This window comes from Oncorhynchus masou, chromosome 5 (genome assembly GCF_036934945.1).
Source record: "Oncorhynchus masou masou isolate Uvic2021 chromosome 5, UVic_Omas_1.1, whole genome shotgun sequence".
Lineage (NCBI taxonomy): Eukaryota > Metazoa > Chordata > Actinopteri > Salmoniformes > Salmonidae > Oncorhynchus > Oncorhynchus masou.
In genome coordinates this window covers 26365550-26387795 of record NC_088216.1, presented here as the reverse complement: position 1 = coordinate 26387795, position 22246 = coordinate 26365550, and the positions used below count along the sequence as shown (strand labels likewise).

At 44.4% G+C, this 22246-nt stretch overlaps 2 protein-coding genes across 2 annotated transcripts; both read right to left on the bottom strand.

Moving 5' to 3' along the window:
* Window positions 1-760: 760 nt before the first annotated feature.
* LOC135538467 (keratin, type I cytoskeletal 13-like) lies at window positions 761-6185 on the bottom strand. The gene is made up of 7 exons (XM_064964360.1): window positions 5528-6185; window positions 4885-4967; window positions 4406-4562; window positions 4007-4168; window positions 3742-3867; window positions 1610-1830; window positions 761-1394 (listed from the first exon to the last, which is right to left on the bottom strand). Exons 1-7 carry the CDS (start codon window positions 6125-6127, stop codon window positions 1238-1240), a joined length of 1506 nt encoding a protein of 501 aa, XP_064820432.1. The 5' UTR covers window positions 6128-6185; the 3' UTR covers window positions 761-1237.
* A 3502-nt stretch (window positions 6186-9687) lies between these two features.
* LOC135538477 (keratin, type I cytoskeletal 13-like) lies at window positions 9688-13547 on the bottom strand. Its single transcript, XM_064964368.1, has 7 exons — window positions 12904-13547; window positions 12317-12399; window positions 11836-11992; window positions 11439-11600; window positions 11174-11299; window positions 10629-10849; window positions 9688-10333 (listed from the first exon to the last, which is right to left on the bottom strand). Exons 1-7 carry the CDS (start codon window positions 13453-13455, stop codon window positions 10135-10137), a joined length of 1500 nt encoding a protein of 499 aa, XP_064820440.1. The 5' UTR covers window positions 13456-13547; the 3' UTR covers window positions 9688-10134.
* Window positions 13548-22246: the final 8699 nt, after the last annotated feature.

The following is a 22246-nucleotide window of genomic DNA, read 5'->3' as shown; positions in this document are numbered from 1 at the left end:
TACCTGATTACCTAAAACACACTTTCGCAATGAAGGTCTACCAATGTCTAAACAGGACCCTCTATGGTAGCACCCTGGTGTAGCCGGAGGACAGCTATTTTCCATCCTCCTCTGGCTACATTGACTTCAATATATAATAATAGGAGGCTTGTGTACCAGACCTACTTCCATAAACCTACATGGTAGTTCTGATGGAGACCACCCAGAACCTCGATGTGAATTTGGATGAGATCAAGTAATAATTTGCCAACAGAACCATCAATAAAGATTATGTGGTTGAATGAGAACGGGCTGTGTGGTTTCACTTGTTATAGAGATATTCATTCTTTATCATAGACTGACAATATGAATCTTTGAGAATGGATGTAATAGATGATACATTCTGTCATCTAATTTCAAATTAATTGTTTTCAAATCTAAATCTTTCCACCAAAACATGTCCAGCACTAGAGTTGACTCCACAAACACTCTCTACACAGTGTATAACTCTGAATCTAAGAACTCATCATTTATCTTAAAGAGATAGAATTATATAATGTTGCTGACAACTTTCAACATTTCTAAGATCACCATCAGATCAATGTACAAGTGAATGTCATAAAAATATTCGAGATCATACTGAAACATATGCTTTCTCAAGACCATAGAATTGGCCTCATGTGCAAAATATGACAACCTATATGATAGTCAGATGTATAGGAGCATGCCAGATCAGATACATCAAGTTGAAAGACACAGAAAACAGGATGATGAAGTCAGCAAGTCAGAGCATCTTTATTGTATTCACAATGGGGTCTGTTGTTGGTGTCCCATCCAGATGTAGTAGAATATGTTGTTCTGGAGGTGTTAACCATAGAAACAGAATTACCAGAAAATAATTCCCCATTCAAGTCAATGTTCCATGATGGGTGTATGAGGGGCTTTAGCCATTCTATAAAGTATTGGAGGATGTTATGCACATCTTAAACTAGAGTTAACCAGAACTGGCTTAAAGAAATTACACAGATAACGAAAATAGGGATTTTTCATCTGACGAAGACTATATGTATAAATTGAAACGTTGTATTTTAGGTTGCATGAACAAAGCAATGTGGAGCAGTAATATTCCATGTGCTGGCCTCTCATTTCCTATACCCATTCTAGTAATTATATTTCTATGGGGTTAACCCGTTGCTTGCTGCAGTACTAGCTGTGTGTGTGGGACCTTAAGAAGCGTGTGTGGTTTCACTTGAGGACACTACACTATTTCCGCTTCGGTGATCACCACATTGCCTTTGGTGGAGGAACTGAGGACGGAGCCAGAGGAGCTGAGGCCGGAGTTGAGGCCGGAGCTAGACGAGCTGATGTGGGAGCTGGAGGAGCTGTGGCCAGATTTCGAGGAGCTGAGGCCGAGGCTGTGAGGAAGGGAAACTCATGGTTGGCATAGTTAGCATCTATGATCATAATAAGTATCTATTAAAGGTCACATAGCAGTAAATTCACATCAAAAGTAACAATGGCTCACATTAAGGTGAACTTCAAATTAACATTGCTTCTAAAGTGAAATGTTGAAGGAGACATTCATTCATTTTCACTTGTTTCAAGGACCCGTCTTCCCATCCTGCCTTACCCGCTAGCCTCTCCGTCCAGCAGCCTCCTGTACTCAGCAATCTCCATCTCCAGGCGTGTCTTGATGTCCAGCAGCATCTTGTACTCCTGGCCCTGGCGTTCCATGTCGCTGCGGAGAGACACTAGCTGCTCCTCCAGACTGGTCACTTGGCTCTGGAGGCGTCCCAGCTGCATGGAGTAACGGCCCTCCGTCTCCGCCAGTGTGTTCTCCAGGGAGCCTTTCTATTGGCCGGGGGAGACAGAGATCAAAAACTGTGGGAGTAAGTTTGGAATTTGGAATGTTTACTGTCATACTGAAAAGGTTAGCTTGAGTAATTGAATGTGAAGGCAGGTAGAGGTTAGCTATAGTAATGGACAAAACAAATATGCTTGTTCTAGGTCCCAAGAAACAAAGAGATGTTCTGTTAAATCTGACAATTAATCTTGATGGTTGTACAGTCGTCTCAAATAAAACTGTGAAGGACTTCTTCGTTACTCTGGACCCTTATCTCTCTTTTGACGAACATATCAAGACTGTTTAAAGGACAGCTTTTTTCCATCTACGTAACATTGCAGAAATCTGAAACTTTCTGTCCAAAAATGATGCAGAAAAATGTATCCACGCTTTTGTCACTTCTAGGTTAGACTACTGCAATGCTCTACTTTCCGGCTACCTGGATAAAGCACCAAATAAACTCCAATTAGTGCTAAACACGGCTGCTAGAATCTTGACTAGAACCAAACAATTTGATCATATTACTCCAGTGCTAGCATCTCTACACAGGCTTCCTGTTAAGGCTAGGGCTGATTTCAAGGTTTCACTGCTAACCTACAAAGGAGGGGTGCGTCACTTGAGTGGGTTGAGTCACTGATGTGAGCTTCCTGTTTGGGTTGGTGCTCCCCCTTGGGTTGTGCCGTGGCGGAGATCTTTGTGGGCTATACTCGGCCTTATCTCAGGATGGTAAGTTGGTGGTTGAAGATATCCCTCTAGTTATGTGATGGACTGTGCTTTGGCAAAGGTTATAGCCTGCCTGTTTGGCCCTCGACCCCTCCTGTATCAGCCTCCAGTATTTATGCTGCAGTAGTTTATGTGTCAAGGGGCAAGGGTCAGTCTGTTATATCTGGAGTATTCATCCTGTCTTATCCGGTGTCCTGTGTGAATTTAAGTATGCTATCTCTAATTCTCTCTCTCTTTCTCTCCTTTCTCTCCATTCTTCCTTTCTTTCTTTCTTTCTTTCTTTCTTTTTGTCTGTCTGTCTGTCTGTCTGTCTGTCTGTCTGTCTGTCTTTCATTCTCTCTCTTTCTCTCTCCCTCTCTCTCTCTCTCTCTCTCTCTCTCTCTCTCTCTCTCTCTCTCTCTCTCTCTCTCTCTCTCTCTCTCTCTCTCTCTCAGAGGACCTGAGCCCTAGGACCATGCCTCAGGACTACCTGGCCTGATGACTCCTCGCTGTCCCCAGTCCACCTGGCTGTGCTGCTGCTCCAGTTTCAACTGTTCTGCCTGCGGCTATGATGGGACCCTGACCTGTTCACCGGACGTGCTACCTGTCCCAGACCTGCTGTTTTCAACTTTCTAGAGACAGCAGGATTGGTAGAGATACTCTGAATGTGATCGGCTATGAAAAGCCAACTGACATTTACTCCTGAGGTGCTGACCTGTTGCGCCCTCGACAACCACCGTGATTATTATTATTTGACCCTGTTGGTCATCTATGAACATTTGAACATCTTGGCCATGTTCTGTTATAATCTCCACCCGGCACAGCCAAAAGAGGACTGGCCACCGCTCACAGCCTGGTTCCTCTCTAGGTCTCTCCCGAGGTTCTGGCCTTTCTTGGGAGTTTTTCCTAGACACCTTGCTTCTACACCTGCATTCCTTGCTGTTTGGAGTTTTAGGCTGGGTTTCTGTACAGCACTTTGAGATATCAGCTCATGTAAGAAGGGCTTTATAAATAAAAAAATATTTGATTTGATTTGGTGCCTGGCTATAACAACTTGAGGGATAGTGTTAGAGTCCAGGTGAAATTGAGATACTTGAGGGATGGTAGAGAATGATGGAAGAGTCAAATATTGATTAATGCAGAGAGTTGCAGAAAGTTGTGTACGTAATGTGCCCTAAACAGTAGTCCTTGGTCAGATGTTTGTAATTACGGCTCACCATGGTGAGCTGTGACTGCAATTCGGCTTCCAGGCCCTGCAGTGTGCGACGGATGTCCGAAATCTCTGACTTGGAGGTCTGGAGAACCTCTGTGCTGGACGCCACCTCCTGGTTCAACGTCTCTGTCTGTAAAACACAATAAGTGGTCAATCATCACAGAAACAAACCAACATTTCAGCTCATGATAGAATGTGACAACGTTACCAACTAGAAGTAAAGGAACATCTACACCATGAACATAGTTTAAGGGTTCTAGAGGTTCTACCTTGGTCTGGAACCAGGCCTCCAGGTCACGCTGGTTCTTGGCACTAACGGTCTCGTACTGCTCACGGATCTCAGCCATGACTCTGGACAGGTCCTCCTGTGGTGCTGCGTCCACCTCCACGTTGATCTGTCCAGTCATCTGAGTCCTCATGGCCAGCAGCTCCTTTGGAGAAAAACATAGAGGGGAGTTTAAAGGACTAAGAAGTGACTAACCTCTGCCTGATGGTAACAACTTGGCCTGCCCTCTGTCTTCATTATACATTTGAACACCATTGCTTGATACAGATGTGTTTGAAAGCCAGCAATGGTGTTCTAGTGAAGACCCATAGCAGGTTGACATGGTCAATAGATGTAATACATTAAGGGACTGTATGGATATGTCCCATCAGCCCACACCAACCTCCTCATGGTTCTTCTTGAGATAGATGAGCTCCTCCTTCAGTCCCTTGATCTGCATATCCAGGTCAGATCTGGCCATGGCCATCTCATCCAGCATCCTCTTCATCCCGGCGATGTCCGCCTCCACTGACTGACGCATGGCCAGCTCGTTCTCATACCTGAGAGATGGAGAGAGCTTAGGTCAAAGAACTGCCTGAATGTGTTCCTCTGTGAGAATAGCAGGGGGGTTATAGATTCTATCATTCCATTAAGTTTGGGGAAAATAACAGAAAGTAACACCAGGCTTCTGATATGTCTGTTGGGAGGGTGTGGTTATGGTGGAGCTGACGGGTAATGTCATTTGGTTTCCTTTTTATAGATTCAACACAAAATGTAATAAAAAACAGTATGCGAGTTTTCAAAGATTTGGGGTTATTCCAAGGGGTTAATGTAATGCATCAGCAGTGTACAGTATCTGTGGATGGTGTTGGATGTACTTACTTGTTTCTGAAGTCGTCTGCAGTGAGCTTTGCGTTGTCGATGTTTAGATAGATGCTTCCGTTCAAGCAGGTGGCAGCCTGGATCTGAGAGGTGGAGGATGGCAAAACATTTCAGGATGGGGTATGCATGGAATTTCATACTAATACAGTACACAGAAACAGTGATACCACACTGTAAGCTTTGAGTTCTGAGTTTCAGCTGCACTGTAAATGATATACCATAGAAGCATTACAGGGAACCTGTTGTCGTTATGATCATTGTATAGCATGACATGACACAAAGAAACATTTTGCAACTTTTGCAATCGCCTCGGGGCTATTAAGAGAGAGGAAGGATTGGCTTCAATGATCTGCTTTACTTTCAATTCTTCAGCTGCAAATATGCATACTGTCTTTGCATCTATCTTTGGTGCAAATTCTTGGTTGAATCAATTATAACAAATGTATATAATTTAGCATTTTCTAAAAGTCATATTAATTTCACTATTAGTAAGTTGTTGGAGAAACAATCTGATGAAGTGTACACTATGTACCTGTACTCTCTAACAAAGAATCAAATTTTCACAATGCAGACGTTATCATGTTTTGACATGCTGTGATGTCATCATTGAGTGCTCTTGCCGTCTAGGAGACCTGTCACACACCTTGTCCTGAAGGTCGGCGATAGTAGCGTAGAAGCCAGAGTAGTCGCGAGCGCTGGGGGACGTCTTGCTCTCAAGGAACTGACGGATCTTCAGCTCCAGCTCGCTGTTGGCCGCCTCCAACAAGCGCACCTTCTCCAAGTAGGTGGACAGGCGGTCGTTCAGGTTCTGCATTGTGGCCTTCTCATTGACCGACACATTAATGTCGGCTCCACCGCCGCCACCACCACCCCCACCCATGCCGAAACCATAACTGCCAACGCCGCCGCCAACCCCTCCCATGCCGCCACCACCCCCCCCCATGCCGAAACCATAACCGCAACCGCCGTCGCCACCCCCTCCCATTCCGAAACCATAACCACCACCTCCGCCACCGGAACCGAACGAGGAGCTAGAGATGCGCACCCCAGAGCCTCCTGCACCTCCATACACACTGCCGGCCCTCATGGCAGTGACACGGCCTCCTCCACCACCACCACACATCGAGGAGAAGCGGGAGGAGCCCATACCCATTCCACCTCCACCTCCAGACCTCATGGACATGGTGCCACCTCCGCCTCCACCGCCGCTGCTGTAGGACATGCTAGATCTGGAGAAGGACATGGCTGCTGAGAGGGAGTCTGCCTGCCTGGGATGAAGAGAGAGAATGTGGTGCACGGCCCAGCCACTGTTCCCTTTTTATGCTGCACAGGGCGGAATGAGGGAGGGAGGGAGGTTGGGAGTAGGACATCGGTGGGAGATGAAGAAGGGAGGAATAGAGAAGGGAGGAATACAGGGAGATATTACCTCATGTAGAGCAGGGCAGGGCAGGGCTCCTCCACCCACTTTGACAACCTGTTGGCAAACGCCAGGATGCAGAAGGAGATGGTGTGCCAAAGACACACCAGAATGGCTTTCCAAGAGGTGTTGAGTATTCCAGGGTGGTCCAGTCTCAGTCCAAAAACAATGGTTAAATGTTGCAATAAATCAGAAGGGTGCAGTCAGTCAGTCAGTTTATATTGGCGTGTTCACACAAACAAGGTGCCAGGCCAGTGCAATTAATTTAGATAAAAGCAATTAATCTGAACGCATTAATCACTATATCATCTATCATACAGTACATGGCCAAAAGTATGTGGACACCTCTTCAAATTTGTAGATTTGGCCATTTTAGCCAAACCTGTTGCTGACAAGTGTATAAAATCGAGCACACACCTATGTAATCTCCATACACAAACATTGGCAGTAGAATGGCTTTAATGAAGAGCTCAGTGACTTTCAATGTTACCGTCATAGGATGCCACCATTCCAACAGGTTAGTTTGTCAAATTTCTGCCCTGCTAGTGCTGTTATTGAGAAGTTGAAACCTCTAGGACCAACAATGGCTCAGCTGCGAAGTGGTAGGCCACACAAGTGGGGACCGCTGAGTGCTGAATCACGTAAAAATAGTCTGTCCTTGGTGACAACCCTCACTACTGAGTTCCAAACTGCCTCTGGAGGCAAGGTCAGTACCAAAACAGTTAGTCTGGAGCATTAAGAAATAGGTTTCCATGGCCGAGCTGCCGCACAAAAGCCTAAGATCACCATGTGCAATGCTAAGCTTCAGCTGGACTGGTGTAAAGCTCACCTCCATTGGATTCTGGAAAAGTGGAAACGTGTTCTCTGGATTGATGAATCATGCTTCACCATCTGGCAGTCCTACGGACGAATCTGGTTTTGAAAGATGCCAGGAGAAACACTAGTGGCCCTAATGCATAGTGCCAACTGTAATGTTTGGTGGAGGAGGAATAATGTTCTGGGGCTGGTTTTCATTGTTCGGGATAGGCCCCTTAGTTCCAGTGAAGGGAAATCTTAACGCTACAGCATACAATGACATTCTATCGAAGGACTTTGGGATCCCATCAAACACCTTTGGGATGAATTGGAAAGCTGACTGCGTACCAGGCCCATCACCCAACATTTGTGCCCGACCACACTAATGCTCTTGTGGCTGAATGGAAGCAAGTACCCCCAGCAATGTTCCAACATCTAGTGGGAAGCCTTCTAAGAAGAGCGGATGCTGTTATAGAAGCAAAGGCAGGACCAACTCCATATTAATGCGCATGATTTTGGAAATATGTTTTTGACGAGCAGGTGTCTACATACTTTTGGCCATGTATTTTGGGGTGGCAGGTAGCCTAATGGTTAGAGCGTTGGACCAGTAACCGTAAAGGTTGCTGGATTGAATCCCCGAGCTGACAAGGTAAAAATCTGACTTGCCTTGTTAAATAAAGGTTACATTTCAAAATAAAAAATGTAGTGTTTATTTTTTTATTTTTTTATTTTTTTATTTCACCTTTATTTAACCAGGTAGGCAAGTTTAGAACAAGTTCTCATTTACAATTGCGACCTGGCCAAGATAAAGCAAAGCAGTTCGACACATACAACGACACAGAGTTACACATGGAGCAAAACAAACATACAGTCAATAATACAGTATAAACAAGTCTATATACGATGTGAGCAAATGAGGTGAGATAAGGGAGGTAAAGGCAAAAAAAGGCCGTGGTGGCAAAGTAAATACAATATAGCAAGTAAAACACTGGAATGGTAGATTTGCAATGGAAAAATGTGCAAAGTAGAAATAAAAATAATGGGGTGCAAAGGAGCAAAATAAATAAATTAAATATAGTAGGGAAAGAGGTAGTTGTTTGGGCTAAAATATAGGTGGGCTATGTACAGGTGCAGTAATCTGTGAGCTGCTCTGACAGTTGGTGCTTAAAGCTAGTGAGGGAGATAAGTGTTTCCAGTTTCAGTGCTTTTTGTAGTTCGTTCCAGTCATTGGCAGCAGAGAACTGGAAGGAGAGGCGGCCAAAGCAAGAATTTGTTTTGGGGGTGACTAGAGAGATATACCTGCTGGAGCGTGTGCTACAGGTGGGAGATGCTATGGTGACCAGCAAGCTGAGATAAGGGGGGACTTTACCTAGCAGTGTCTTGTAGATGACATGGAGCCAGTGGGTTTTGGCGACGAGTATGAAGCGAGGGCCAGCCAACGAGAGCGTACAGGTCGCAATGGTGGGTAGTATATGGGGCTTTGGTGACAAAACAGATTGCACTGTGATAGACTGCATCCAATTTGTTGAGTAGGGTATTTGGTCTGCATCTTGATTTATGGCTGTGCACCACTGTGAGTAGAGCCCTCTACTTTTCAAGCCTTTTATGAGTTTCCCAATTCTCACACAGTCATTTCTGGCAAAACTAACTGTACCATCCTCTAACTCCAATGCCTACTGTGTTGTGTAACAGGGGAGGCTCTTCAGAGGAGGAATATGAGGACCACCCTACTCAGTGATATCTGAAAAATAATATTTTCAAATGATAAAGTTATGCTTTTTAGATAAAACCATACGAAATATACTCACATCACCAAATACCTGATTTCCTAAAACACACTTTCACAATGAAGGTCTACAGAAGTCTCTGCAGGACCCTCTAGCGTAGCACCCTGGTGTAGCCGGAGGACAGCTATTTTCCTTCCTCCTCTGGCTACATCGATTTCAATACAAAAACCAGGATGCTCTTGCTCCTGACCTATTTCCATAGAGCTACGTGGCAGTTCTGACGGAGACCACCCAGAATCTCGATGTGAATGTGGATGAGACCAAGTTATCATTTGTCAACAGAACAATCAAAAAAGATTATGTGGTTGACTGAGAATGGGCTGTGTGGTTTCACTTGTTATAGAGATATTCATTCTTTATCATAGACTGACAATATGAATCTTTGAGAATGGATGTCATAACAGATACATTCTGTCATCTAATATCAAATGAATTGTTTTCAAATCTAATTCTTTCCACCAAAACATGGTTTCCAGCTCTACAGTTGACTCCACAAACACTCTCTAAACAGTATATATATATATATAACTCTGAATCTAAGAACTCTGAATTTCTCTTAATAGAGATAGAATAATATAATTTTGCTGACAACTTTCAACATTTCTTCTATCAATATTTAAATGTGTTTCCCTAGAATAAAATTCAGTCCCATTGAATGTCATAAATATATTCAAGATCATACTGACACTTTCTCAAGACCATAGAATTGGCCTCGTGTGCAAAAGATGACACCCTATATGATAGTCAGATGTATAGGAGCATGCCAGATCTGATACATCAAGTTGAAAGACACAGAAGACAGAATGATGGTGTCAGCAAGTCAGAACATCTTTATTGTATTCACAATGGGGTCTGTTGTTGGTGTCCCATCCAGATGTAGTAGAATATGTTGTTCTGGAGTTGTTAACCATAGAAATAGAATTACCAGAAAATAAATCCCCTTTCAAGTCAATGTTCCATGATGGGTATTTGATGGGCTTTTGCCATTCTAGAAAGAATAGGAGGATGGAATTCACATCTTAAACTAGAGTTAACCAGAGCTTCCCTTAACAAATAAGACAGATAACGAAAATAGGGATTTTCATCTGACAAAGACTTTGTATAAGTTGTATTTTCGGTTGCATGAACAAAACACTGTGGAGCAGTAATATTCCATGTGCTGGCCTCTCATTTCCTATACCCATTCTAGTAATTATATTTCTATGGGGTTAACCCGTTGCTTGCTGCAGTGCTCACTGTGTATGTGGGACCTTAAGAGGTATGTTTGGTTTCACTTGTGGAAACAACCTTGCCGTCCACCAATTCCTCTGTAACGATCACCACTTTGCGTGTGGTGGAGGTGGAGGAGCTGGGGACGGAGCTGGAGGAACTGACAGCAGAGCTGACGCCGGAGCTAGAAGAGCTGACGTGAGAGCTGGAGGAGCCGTGGCCGGATTTCGACGAGCTGTGGCTGTGAGGAAGGGAAACTCATTGTTAGCATGATTAGCATCTATGATCATAATAAGTATATAATAAAAGGTCACATAGCAGTAGATTCATGTCAAAAGTGACCATGGTTCATAGTAAGGTCAACTTCAAATTAACATTGATTTTAAAATCAAATGTTAAAGGAGACATATATTCATTTTCAAGTGTTTCAAGGTCCCCTGTCACCTCTCTTCCCATCCCACCAAGATGTAGCACTCTCCTCCCCCATCCCTATCTGTCTCATTGGCCCTCCTCTGTCCTACCGCTTCCTGCCTTACCCGCTAGCCTCTCCATCCAGCAACCTCCTGTACTCAGCGATCTCCATCTCCAGGCGTGTCTTGATGTCCAGCAGCATCTTGTACTCCTGGCCCTGGCGTTCCATGTCGCTGCGGAGAGACACAAGCTGCTCCTCCAGGCTGGTCACTTGGCTCTGGAGGCGTCCCAGCTGCATGGAGTAACGGCCCTCCGTCTCCGCCAGCGTGTTCTCCAGGGAGCCTTTCTATTGGCCGGGGGAGATAGAGATGATGGGTCAAAAACTGTGGGAGTAGGTTTGGAATTTGGAATGTTTACTGTCATACTGAAAAAGTTCTCCCTAGTAATTGAATGTGAAGGCAGGTAGATGTTAGCTATAGTAATGGAGTGGTGCCAGGCTACAACAACTTGAGGGATAGTGTTATAGTCCAGGTGAAAGTGAGATACTTGAGGGATGGTAGAGAATGATGGAAGAGTCAAATGTTGATTATTGCAGAAAGTTGAAGAAAGTTGTGCAAGTAATGTGCCCTAAACTGTGGTCCTTGGTCAGATGTTTGTAATTACAGCTCACCATGCTGAGCTGTGACTGCAGTTCAATCTCCAGGCCCTGCAGTGTGCGACGGATCTCCGAAATCTCTGACTTGGAGGTCTGGAGAACCTCTGTGCTGGACGCCACCTCCTTGTTCAACGTCTCTGTCTGTAAAACACAATAAGTGGTCAATCATCACAGAAACAAACCAACATTTCAGCTCATGATAGAATGTGACAACGTTACCAACTAGAAGTAAAGGAACATCTACACTATGAACATAGTTTAGGGGTTCTAAAGGTTCTACCTTGGTCTGGAACCAGGCCTCCAGGTCGCGCTGATTCTTGGCACTACCGGCCTCGTACTGCTCACGAATCTCAGCCATGACTCTGGACAGGTCCTCCTGTGGTGCTGCGTCCACCTCCACGTTGATCTGTCCAGTCATCTGAGTCCTCATGGCCAGCAGCTCCTTTGGAGAAAAACATAGGGGTGAGTTTAAACAATTAAAAAGTGCCTAACCTCTGCCTGATGGTAACAACTTGACCTGCCCTGTCTTCATTATATATTTGAACACCATTGCTTGATACAGATGTGCTTGAAAGCCAGCAATGGTGTTCTAGTGAAGACCCATAGCAGGTTGACATGGTCAATAGATGTAATACATTAAGGGACTATATGGATATGTCCCATCAGCCCACACCAACCTCCTCATGGTTCTTCTTGAGATAGATGAGCTCTTCCTTCAGTCCTTCGATCTGCATCTCCAGGTCAGATCTGGCCATGGTCATCTCGTCCAGCATCCTCTTCAGCCCGGCGATGTCCGCCTCCACTGACTGACGCATGGCCAGCTCGTTCTCATACCTGAGAGATGGAGAGAGTTTAGGTCAAAGAACTGCCTGATTGTGTTCCTCTGTGAGAATAGCAGGGGGGTTATAGATTCTAGTATTCCATTAAGTTTGGGGAAAATAACAGAAAGTAACGCCAGGCTTATGATATGTCTGTTGGGAGGGTGTGGTTATGGTGGAGCAGACGGGTAATGTCATTTGGTTTCTATTTTTTATAGATTCAACACAAAACGTTATAAAAAACAGTATGAGTGTTTTTACAGATTTGGGATTATTCCAAGTGGTTAATGTAATGTACCAGCAGTGTACTGTATCTGTGGATGGTGTTGGATGTACTTACTTGTTTCTGAAGTCGTCTGCAGCGAGCTTTGCGTTGTCAATGCTGAGATAGATGCCTCCGTTTACGCGAGTGGCAGCCTGGATCTGAGAGGTGGAGGATGGCAAAAACATTTCAGGATGGGGCATGCGTGGAATTTGACACGAATGCAGTACACACAAACCGTGATCCCACATTGTAATCATTGAATTCTGAGTCTCAGTTGCACTGTAAATAATAGCTCATAATTGCATTACAGGGAAGCAGTTGTCTTTATGATCATTGTAAAGCATGGATCAAGGAAACAAATGGTGCCTTCTGCAAACGCCTAGGGGCTCTTAAGAGAGAGGAAGGAATAGCTTCAATGATCGGCTTAATTTTCAATGCTTCAGCTGCAAGTATGGATACTGTCTTTGCATCTATCTTTGGTGCCTTGGTTGAATCAATTATAACAAATGTATATAATTTATAATTTTCCAATGTTCATATTTCACTCTCAGTATCTTGTTGGCAAAACAAGCTGATGTCACCTGTACCTCTCTAGCAAAGGATAACATTGTCACTATGCAGACATTATCATGTTTTGTCATTCTTGGAAACATGTCACGTACCTTGTCCTGCAGGTCAGCGATAGTAGCGTAGAAGCCAGAGTAGTCGCGAGCACTGGGGGACGTCTTGCTCTCCATGAACTGACGGATCTTCAGCTCCAGCTCGGCGTTGGCCGCCTCTAGCATGCGCACCTTCTCCAAGTAGGTGGATAGGCGGTCGTTCAGGTTCTGCATTGTGGCCTTCTCGTTGGCCGACACATTAATGTCGGCTCCACCGCCACCACCACCCCCTCCCATGCTGAAACCAAAGCCGCCACCGCCGCCTCCACCGCCACCCCCTCCCATTCCGAAACCATAACCGCCACCACCACCTCCGCCACCGGAACCGAACGAGGAGCTAGAGATGCGCACCCCAGAGCCTCCTGCTCCTCCATACACACTGCCAGCTCTCATGGCAGTGACACGGCCTCCTCCACCTCCACCACCACCACCCATCGAGGAGAAGCGGGAGGAGCCCATACCCATTCCACCTCCACCTCCAGACCTCATGGACATGGTGCCACCTCCGCCTCCACCGCCGCTGCTGTAGGACATGCTAGATCTGGAGAAGGACATGGCTGCTGAGAGGGAGTCTGCCTGCCTGGGATGAGGAGAGGGAATGTGGTGCACGGCCCAGCCACTGTTCTCTTTTATGCTGCACAGGGCAGAAGGAGGGAGGGAGAGTGGGAGGTGGACATGGGTGGGAGAGGCAGAAGGGAGGAATACAGGTAATCAGTACCTCATGTGGGACACATCAGGGCTCCTCCCCCCACTATTAACACACTAGGATGCAGAAGGAGATGGAAGAGGATCGATAGATATGTACTGTATGTGTGGATACGCAAAAATTGAAAATATTATATTGTGGCGTAACTCCACTCTCCCCATCTCACTTTATTTTTGGCTTCTGCCTGCACAGTGCTTGCAGGAACTCAAACAAACATATAAATGTGTATACACCCATGAAGAGTTGGAATTCCTCTCCCGTAAAAGTGTGACACTCACACAACATTCTCCCCAAACAGACCTGTCTTTTACTCACACACTGATATCTCGCAAGAAAATCTCCTTTTCTTTTCCTTCAACGCAACAGTCCATTGTCCCTTAATAGTTTTTGTGATTTTATGCACATACTCATTGTATTAAGTTTCACTCAACTTCGTGCATTTTCCATCAACAGTAGGAGTCTGCAGGACCGACAAAAGTACCACTATATAGCCCCCATGGGATGAGTCATTACTCCAGGAAAACTCAACCCGGATGGGAATAAAGTACTGGGTCCAGATTCACAAAACACTAGAAGCTTTTTAAGAAAAAAAAGTTTATAAGATAGTTTGTAAGTGCAATTCCTCAACAATATCTTAATAATGAATTGTTTTCTTACAAACTTTTGTTTCTAGTTGACAATTTTAACTAGCTATTTTGCTAGCAATGGCAATGGCAATCATGTTAGCATATTTCTTACTGAGATTACTGTTCTAAAACATGTTCGTTGTGCACTAGCGACTCCTGTGGAGGGCTGGGCACAGTGTATGTCGACCAGGTCGCCAGGTGTGCAGTGTTGGGTGGGCATTGTGTCAAGAAGCAGTGTTGCTTTGTTGGGTTGTGTTTCGGAGGACACATGGCTCTCGACCTTCGCCTCTCCCGAGTCCGTAGGGAGTTGCAGCGATGAGACAAGACTGTAACTACTACTAATTGGATACCATGAAATTGGGGAGAAAAAGGGGTAAAAAAAAACATGTTCAATTGTGTTTTCCGCTCACTGCCCTGAGTTTCTTGGAATTAACAACATTTACAATAACTTTATGTTCAAGAATCTAATTTCTTGCTTAATGAGAAACATAAGAAATAGCGCAAGAACATTTCCAATAACATTTGAGGAATAGCAACTTTGCTTAACTTTCTTCTTAAGTCAGTTAAGAAGACATTTCTTTGTAAAAAAGGTTTTGTGAATGTGGGCCCTGTTCTTTTCCCTTAACACCTTGGCAGGGTACTTGACATCTGCAGCGTGCAAGAACAAGCTATTGCTTGTTTGCATATTTCCATATAACCAGAAAATTCCATCCAGGTTACAATTTGAGTCTCACATGTTATACATGGAAAAGCTGATTTACATTTGTTCAAGTCAATGCAAGTTATGTTAATGATTTGCAGTAGAATGCAATATTGTGACATTGGTGAAGATGTTTAAACGCACTATAGCTAGCTAGCTCTCAGTCAACATGGTCTTATTAGAAGATGTCAAAATCAAAAAGTGACATTTAAACACTGTAGTTACAGTGCCTATTGAAAGTCTACACACCCCTTGCACAGTCTACACATTTTGCTGCTTTAAAATGTACTCTAAATATGTGTTAAATTCTATATTATTTATATGGATATACACAACCTAATCGTCATTTTAAAAGTGAAGGAAAAATTGCAATTGTCCAGCTGAAAAATAAAACTGTCCCAGAGTTAGGTTTTCAGAAGACAGAGGCAAGTTTTTCTTTTAAACCTGGGCTTTGCTCTTTTCATATATATTTTGATCCTGATGTCAACAACACAGGTTGAAAACCTGTGTGTTTTCAAGCTTTGTGACGGCAAAATCATCTTATGGGTTTGCCTGTCACCGGCAGGGACTGGGGAGTTTGTCAATATCAACTTTAATATGAACGGTGCAAAGCATTGCTAAAAAGGTGTATTTTTCAGCCAAAGATCCTTAAGAATGGCTTTCCAAGAGGTGTTGAGTGTTCCTGAATGCTCCAGTCTCAAGTCCAAAAACAATGGATAAACGTTGGCATAAGAGCCGTCTCGAGTTTTTAGAATTGTATTATTCACAGCTGTAATGGCTGTCAAAGGTGCTTCCACCCAGTATTAACTCTGGGGTGTGAAGACGCAAAATATTCTATACATTTTCTTTCACTTGTGGAGTAGTTTACAGTATGTAGATTGGTAGGAATTAAATCCAATTGAGTCACTTTTAGATGTGATTTTAAGACAGCAAAATGTGCAGAATGTGCATGGGGTGTGTAGACTTTCTCTAGGCTCTGTATGTCATGTACTAGTTACGTGGCAGTTGTGGCGAGATGTATCAGTCCAAGTTTCTGATATGTAAGTTATAAGTGAATGAATGAGTGAGAAACTAATTAGCTGAGGTCATCTGCCTGGTTCTCCTGCTCACACTCTCATTCATATGAGTGATTTCCTCTCATCTTCACAAAACTACAGCCTTTTCTCAACGTACTCAGGGTTTAGACATAGAAACTCATTGAGCCTAATTCTGCTACTGACCAATGAGAAAGGGGGGCGGGTAAATGGCATAGCTTTGTCCCACTGTCATCCCTCTAGTCCCCACTTTCTTTTGTACACACATGTTTCTAAGAGTGTGCGAGAGAGTGAGAGCGAGTGTGTGAGAGAGTGAGAGAGAGTGAGAGACTTTTTGTTCCTGTTTGCCCTGCAGCTTTCCTCTTCAAAGGAGAGAGCCACACCCAAATAAAACCACAGGAGTGTCTTTCACATGCCCTGACAATGACTGTAATGTATGATTTTCAGCATTTATCAATTTGATTTATGTCTGTCCCTCCTCTGCAATTATCAAAGAATGTACAGGTTTCACAGTAATGAACATGCAGTAACCCCATGGAGAAAACGTATGAACTATGTAAAGTGACCTCTGCCTGTCTTCTCCCCTCCAAAAAAGTTGACAGACCACACAATCTAGTGTACTAATATTGTGTCCTAGCTAAATTCCCAATCTGGACCTCCTACGGTCATAATGGCCATCTAATCATCCCAGCTTTCCAGTCTACTCTTTCACCCCCTCACCTCTCCACTGCAACCATTTCCAGGTTGTTGCTATAAATAACAATGTGTTCTCTTCTCAGTCAATTCGCCTAGTAGAATATGTGATAAATAGAACAGTGGTGTACACCCAACTCTCAGTTTGAATTGCAGGATGAGCCTACTGTGCAATCACCCATAAAACAATATAAGCTTAAACTGACAAAGACAAAAATCATTTCACAAGCCTTTTGAAAGTAAAACAATAGCTTTATCATTCTTCTTCCTACTAGAACGTACTTTACACTGAGATTGAGCTAGTAACATGCAGTCTATGGTTTTAGTAAAATATACCTCCTCACTTTAGCCTCGCCCTTTTACCATTCATAATATTTCCTGGTTGTTTGTAGCTGTATACAACTAGTCACACGGAACTGATCCAAACAAACAACAAACAACATAGAGCCGCTGTCCGTCACTAGATTCACCTAAAACTCCATCGTCCATCGGCATTCCGTAACTAATTCTTTAGATACACAAAGTCCTCATTGTAGAGACAAACATCCCCTTTGAACACATACAGTACCAGTCAAAAGTTTGGACACCTACTCATTCAAGGGGTTTTCTTTATTTTTACTATTTTCTACATTGTAGAATAATAGTGAAGACATCAAAGCTATGAAATAACACATATGGAATCATATAGTAAACAAAAAGGTATTAAACAAATCAAAATATTTGTTATATTTGAGATTCTTCAAAGTAGCCACCACAGTAACCAAGCTGCTGACAGCTTTGCACTTTATTGGCATTCTCTCAACCAGCTTCATGAGGTAGTCACCTGGAATGCATTTCAATTTGCAGGTGTGCCTTGTTAAAAGTTAATTTGTGGAATTTTTTTCCTTCTAAACACATTCGTGCCAATCAGTTATGTTGTGACATGGTATGGGTTGGTATACAGAAGATAGCGCTATTTGGTAAAAGAACAAGTCCATACTATGGCAAGAACAGTTCAACTAAGCAAAGAGAAATGACAGTCCATCATTACTTTAAGAAATGAAGGTCAGTCAATGTGGAAAATTTCAAGAACTTTGGAAGTCACAAAAACAATCCAGCGCTATGATAAAACTGGCTCTCATGAGGACTTCCACAGGAAAGAAAGACCCAGAGTTACCTCTGGTGCATATGATAAGAACATTAGAGTTACCAGCCTCAGGTTGCAGCCCAAATAACAGACACATCTCAACATCAACAGTTCAGAGGAATCAGGCCTTCATGGTCAAATTGCTGCAAAGAAACCACTTCTAAAGTACACCAATAAGAAGAAGAGACTTGCTTGGGACAAGAAACACGAGCAATGGACATTAGCCCGGTGGAAATCTGTCCTTTGGTCTGATGAGTCGAAATGTGATTTTAGGGGATCAAAAAAACTGATAAATAATGTGTTGTGTCATTTTGGAGTCATTGTATTGTAAATAAGAATAGAACATGCTTCTAAACACTTCTACATTTTAATGTGGATGCTACCATGATTACAGATAATCCTGAATGAATCGTGAATAATAATGAATAATGAAGTGTTAATGAGGTGCTAACATTTATGACAGCAAATTTAATTTCACAAAAACATTTTTTTTTGTCTTTTGAGCTTCTAGTCAGGAAATCTATGCAGCCAACTCAATAACTTTTTATAGCTTCTGGCCAGTATACAGCGTTCCTCAATGAGTTCCCGGAAACTTGTAGTCATGGCAGATAATATTCAAATGTTGGGGGATTTCAATATTCACATGGAAAAGTCCACAGACCCACTCCAAAAAGCATTCGGAGCCATCGTCGACTGGGTTTTGTCCAACGTGTCTCCTGACCTACGTATTGCCACAGTCATACCCTGGATCTAGTTTTGTCCCGTGGAATAAATATTGTGGATCTAAATGTTTTTCCTCATAATCCTGGACTATCAGACCACCATTGCAATCGCATCAAATAATCTGCTCAGACCTCAACCAAGGATTATCAGAAGGCGAGCAATAAATCCTCGGACAACCCAAAGATTCCTAGATGCCCTTCCAGACTCCCTCCACCTACCCAAGGATGCTGGACTACAAAAAACAATTAACCACCTAACTGAGGATCTTAATTTAACCTTGCGTAATACCCTAAAACTAAAATTCCTTTGTCACAAGAAATTCACATTACAGACAACTCTTTGAATCTGCATATTTCTCCAAAACGCAGTTGTCCTGAGTCTGCACCAAACTGCCAGGACTTAGGATCAATGGAGACACTCAAGTGTTTTAATCCCGTATCTCAACATGTTCACAAAAATCCAGCTGCCTACTGGACCCTATTCCAACTAAACTACTGAAATTCCCTACCCTGGAAGCCATTGTTTCAGACATAAGGAAATGGATTGCGGCAAATGTTTTACTTTTAAACTCGGACAAAACAGAGATACTAGTTCTAGGTCCCAAGAAACAAAGAGATCTGCAGTTTGATCTGACAATTAATATTGATGGTTGTACAGTCGTCTAAATAAAACTAAACAACCTCGGCATTATTCTAGACACTGACCTCTCTTTGGACAAACAATAATATTTCTAAGGCAGCATTGTTCCGTCTTTGTAACATTGCTAAAATCGGAACGGTTTTGTCCCAAAATTATGCAGAAAAACTAATCCATGCTTTTGTCACTTCTAGATTAAACTGCTACAATGATCTACTCTCCGGCTACCCGGATAAAGCACTAAATAAACTTCAGTAAGTGCTAAATATAGCTGCTGGAATCTTGACTAGAACCAAAGAATGGGATCATATTATTCCAGTGTTAGCGTCTTTACACTGTCTTTCTTTTAAGGCTAGGGCTGATTTCAAGGTTTTACTGCTAACCTACAAAGCGTTACATGGACTTGCGCCTAACTATCTCTCCAATTTGGTCCTACCGTACATACCTATATGTACATTATGGTCACAATACGCAGGCCTCCTTATTGTCTCTAGAATTTCTAACCAAACAGCAGGAGGCAGGGCATTCTTCTATGGAGCTCAATTTTGATGGAATGGTCTGCCTATCCATGTGAGAGATGTAGACCATGTCTTGACATTTAAGTCTTTACTGAAGACTCATCTCTTTAGTAGGTCCTATGATTGAGTGTAGTTGAATGGCAAGGCACTGAACGGCAAGGCACTGAAATGATGAACCACCCTTGCTGTTTCTGCCTGGCCGGCTCCCCTGTCTCCACTCGGATTCTCTGCCTCTGACCCTATTACAGGGACTGAGTCACTGGTTTACAAGTACTCTTCCATGCCGTCGCTAGGATGGGTGTGTCACGTCGTGACAGGCTTCTTTGCGCTACAGTATGTTATATTTAAATGGGTTGAGTCAATGACTTGATCTTCCTGCCCAGTCTTGCGCTCCCTCGGGCTTGTGCAGTGGAGGAGCTCTTCGAGGGATATACTCAGACTTGTCTCAGGCTAGTAAGTTGGTGGTCTGTTGATATCCCTTTAGTGGTGTTGGGGCTGTGCTTCGGCAAAGTGGGTGGGGTGATATCTTGCCTGGTAGGCCCTATCCGGGGGTATCGTCGGATGGATCCACAGTGTCCTCTGACCCCCCTTTCTCAGCCTCCAAAAATCTATGTTGCAATAGTCTAAGTACCGGGGGGGGGGGCTACATTTCCTATTTGGTGAAATTCTCCTGTCTTATCTGGTGTCCTTTGTGAACTTAAATATGTTCCCTCTAATTCTCTCTCTCCCTCCCCTCCTGGAGGACCTGAGCCCTAGGACCATGCCTCAGGACTACCTGGTAGGGTTATATATAGTTTGTTCAGCCCGCTTCTGTTTCGTGCGGGCTTGTTCGTCTGTTCTATGTTTGAGTGTATTTTGTTTGTATTTTGGGTTTCGCGCTGTCCGTTAATATTTCTGATCATTTGTTTTCCTACTTTTGTTCATGTTATTTTTCCGGGACATTAAAGCGTGTTTTTTCCCACATCTTTTGCTCTCTGCGCCTGACTCCACACCTCCTCACTCATTTGTCGTATCAGAAGCCCGCACCACGATATGGAGTCAGCAGGAGCAGCGACCACTCCTCTTCCACTATGGAGGAGAGAGTCCTTCATCACACGTCCATCCTCCATCGCCTAGGATCAGCGATGGATGAAATGATGGAGAGGATGGATCGTTGGGAGAGGAATGGTCTCACTACTACCCCACCGACCCTCCCACCAGCAACTCTACCATCTCCCCCATCTGGATCCGGTTCCAGCGCTCTGCGCATTACGCCTCCGAGGGAGTACGATGGAGCAGCGAAGGGGTGCCAGAGATTCCTGCTTCAACTAGACCTCTACCTGGCCACCGTTCGGCCGGTTCCCTCGGACGAGGAGAGAGTGTGGGTCCTCATCACATGCCTTACGGGTAGAGCCCTGGAGTGGGCTAATGCGGTCTGGAACGGGCCCGACTCAGCGAAGGACAATTACCCGGAGTTCACCCGCCGTTTCAGGGCCGTGTTCGATCACCCTCCAGAAGGTCGAGCGGCGGGTGAGAGATTGTTCCATCTCAGACAGGGGACGAGGAGCGCGCAGGACTTCGCGCTGGAGTTCCGGACCTTGGCCGCTGGAGCAGGGTGAAACGACAGGGCCCTGATAGACCATTACAGATGTAGCCTGAGAGAGGACGTCCGCAGGGAGCTGGCCCGTCGGGACACTACACTTAGCCTGGATGGACTGATAGACCTGTCGATCCGGTTGGACCATCTGCTAGCTGCTCGCGGACGTTCTGAAAGGGTCCTGTCAGTTCTACCTCCTGACCGTCCTGCTCCTATCCCGATGGAGCTAGGAGGGACCGCGTCTAGGGAGACCGGAGTAGGAAGCTCCTCCTGTACCAGTTGTGGCCGGAGAGGGCACACGTCTGGTCGGTGCTGGAGGAATTCATCTGGGAATCGAGAAGGCAGGCAGAACACTCCTCGGTCACCCCAGGTGAGTAAGCACCACACTCTCCCAGAGTTTCCTGTTGGTCACATGTTCTTATTAATTTGTTTCCTTAATTATTCTCCGTCTCTCCAGCATAAGGCACTGGTAGAGTCAGGCGCAGCTGGAAACTTTATAGATCGCGGACTTGCTCAGAGGTTGAGGATTCCGTTAGTAAAAGTAGACCCCCCTTTTCCCGTGCACTCTTTAGATAGTCGACCATTAGGGTCAGGGCTGGTGAGGAAAGCCACAATTTCGTTGGAGATGATTACGCAGGGGAATCACAAGGAGCGAATTAGTTTGTTCCTTATCGATTCACCTGCGTTTCCAGTGGTGCTGGGGATTCCCTGGCTAGCTATTCATAATCCTACGATTTCGTGGAAACAGGGAACTCTCCAGGGGTGGTCTGATGAGTGTTCAGGCAGGTGTGTAGGGGTTTCCATCGGTGCGACAACGGTGGAGAGTCCAGACCAGGTTTCCACGGTGCGCATTACAGCTGAGTATGACGATTTGGCTATCGTTTTCAGTAAAAAGAAGGCGACCCAATTACCACCCCATAGGCAGGGGGATTGCGTGATAAACCTCCAGGGTAACGCTGCACTCCCCAGGAGTCATGTGTATCCTTTGTCCCAGGAGGAGACGGTGGC

What these genes read in the sequence shown, in the direction of transcription:
- LOC135538467 (XM_064964360.1), bottom strand. Translation starts at nt 6,127, where the DNA reads ATGTCCTTCTCCAGATCTAGCATGTCCTACAGCAGCGGCGGTGGAGGC. An exon ending in AGGCCTGGTTCCAGACCAAG is followed by an intron (nt 3,868 to 4,006) that starts GTAGAACCTCTA and finishes TGTGTTTTACAG; the next exon opens with ACAGAGACGTTGAACCAGGA. An exon ending in TGCAGTCACAGCTCACCATG is followed by an intron (nt 1,831 to 3,741) that starts GTGAGCCGTAAT and finishes CCCGGCCAATAG; the next exon opens with AAAGGCTCCCTGGAGAACAC.
- LOC135538477 (XM_064964368.1), bottom strand. Translation starts at nt 13,455, where the DNA reads ATGTCCTTCTCCAGATCTAGCATGTCCTACAGCAGCGGCGGTGGAGGC. An exon ending in TGCAGTCACAGCTCAGCATG is followed by an intron (nt 10,850 to 11,173) that starts GTGAGCTGTAAT and finishes CCCGGCCAATAG; the next exon opens with AAAGGCTCCCTGGAGAACAC. An exon ending in CTGGATGGAGAGGCTAGCGG is followed by an intron (nt 10,334 to 10,628) that starts GTAAGGCAGGAA and finishes CCTTCCTCACAG; the next exon opens with CCACAGCTCGTCGAAATCCG.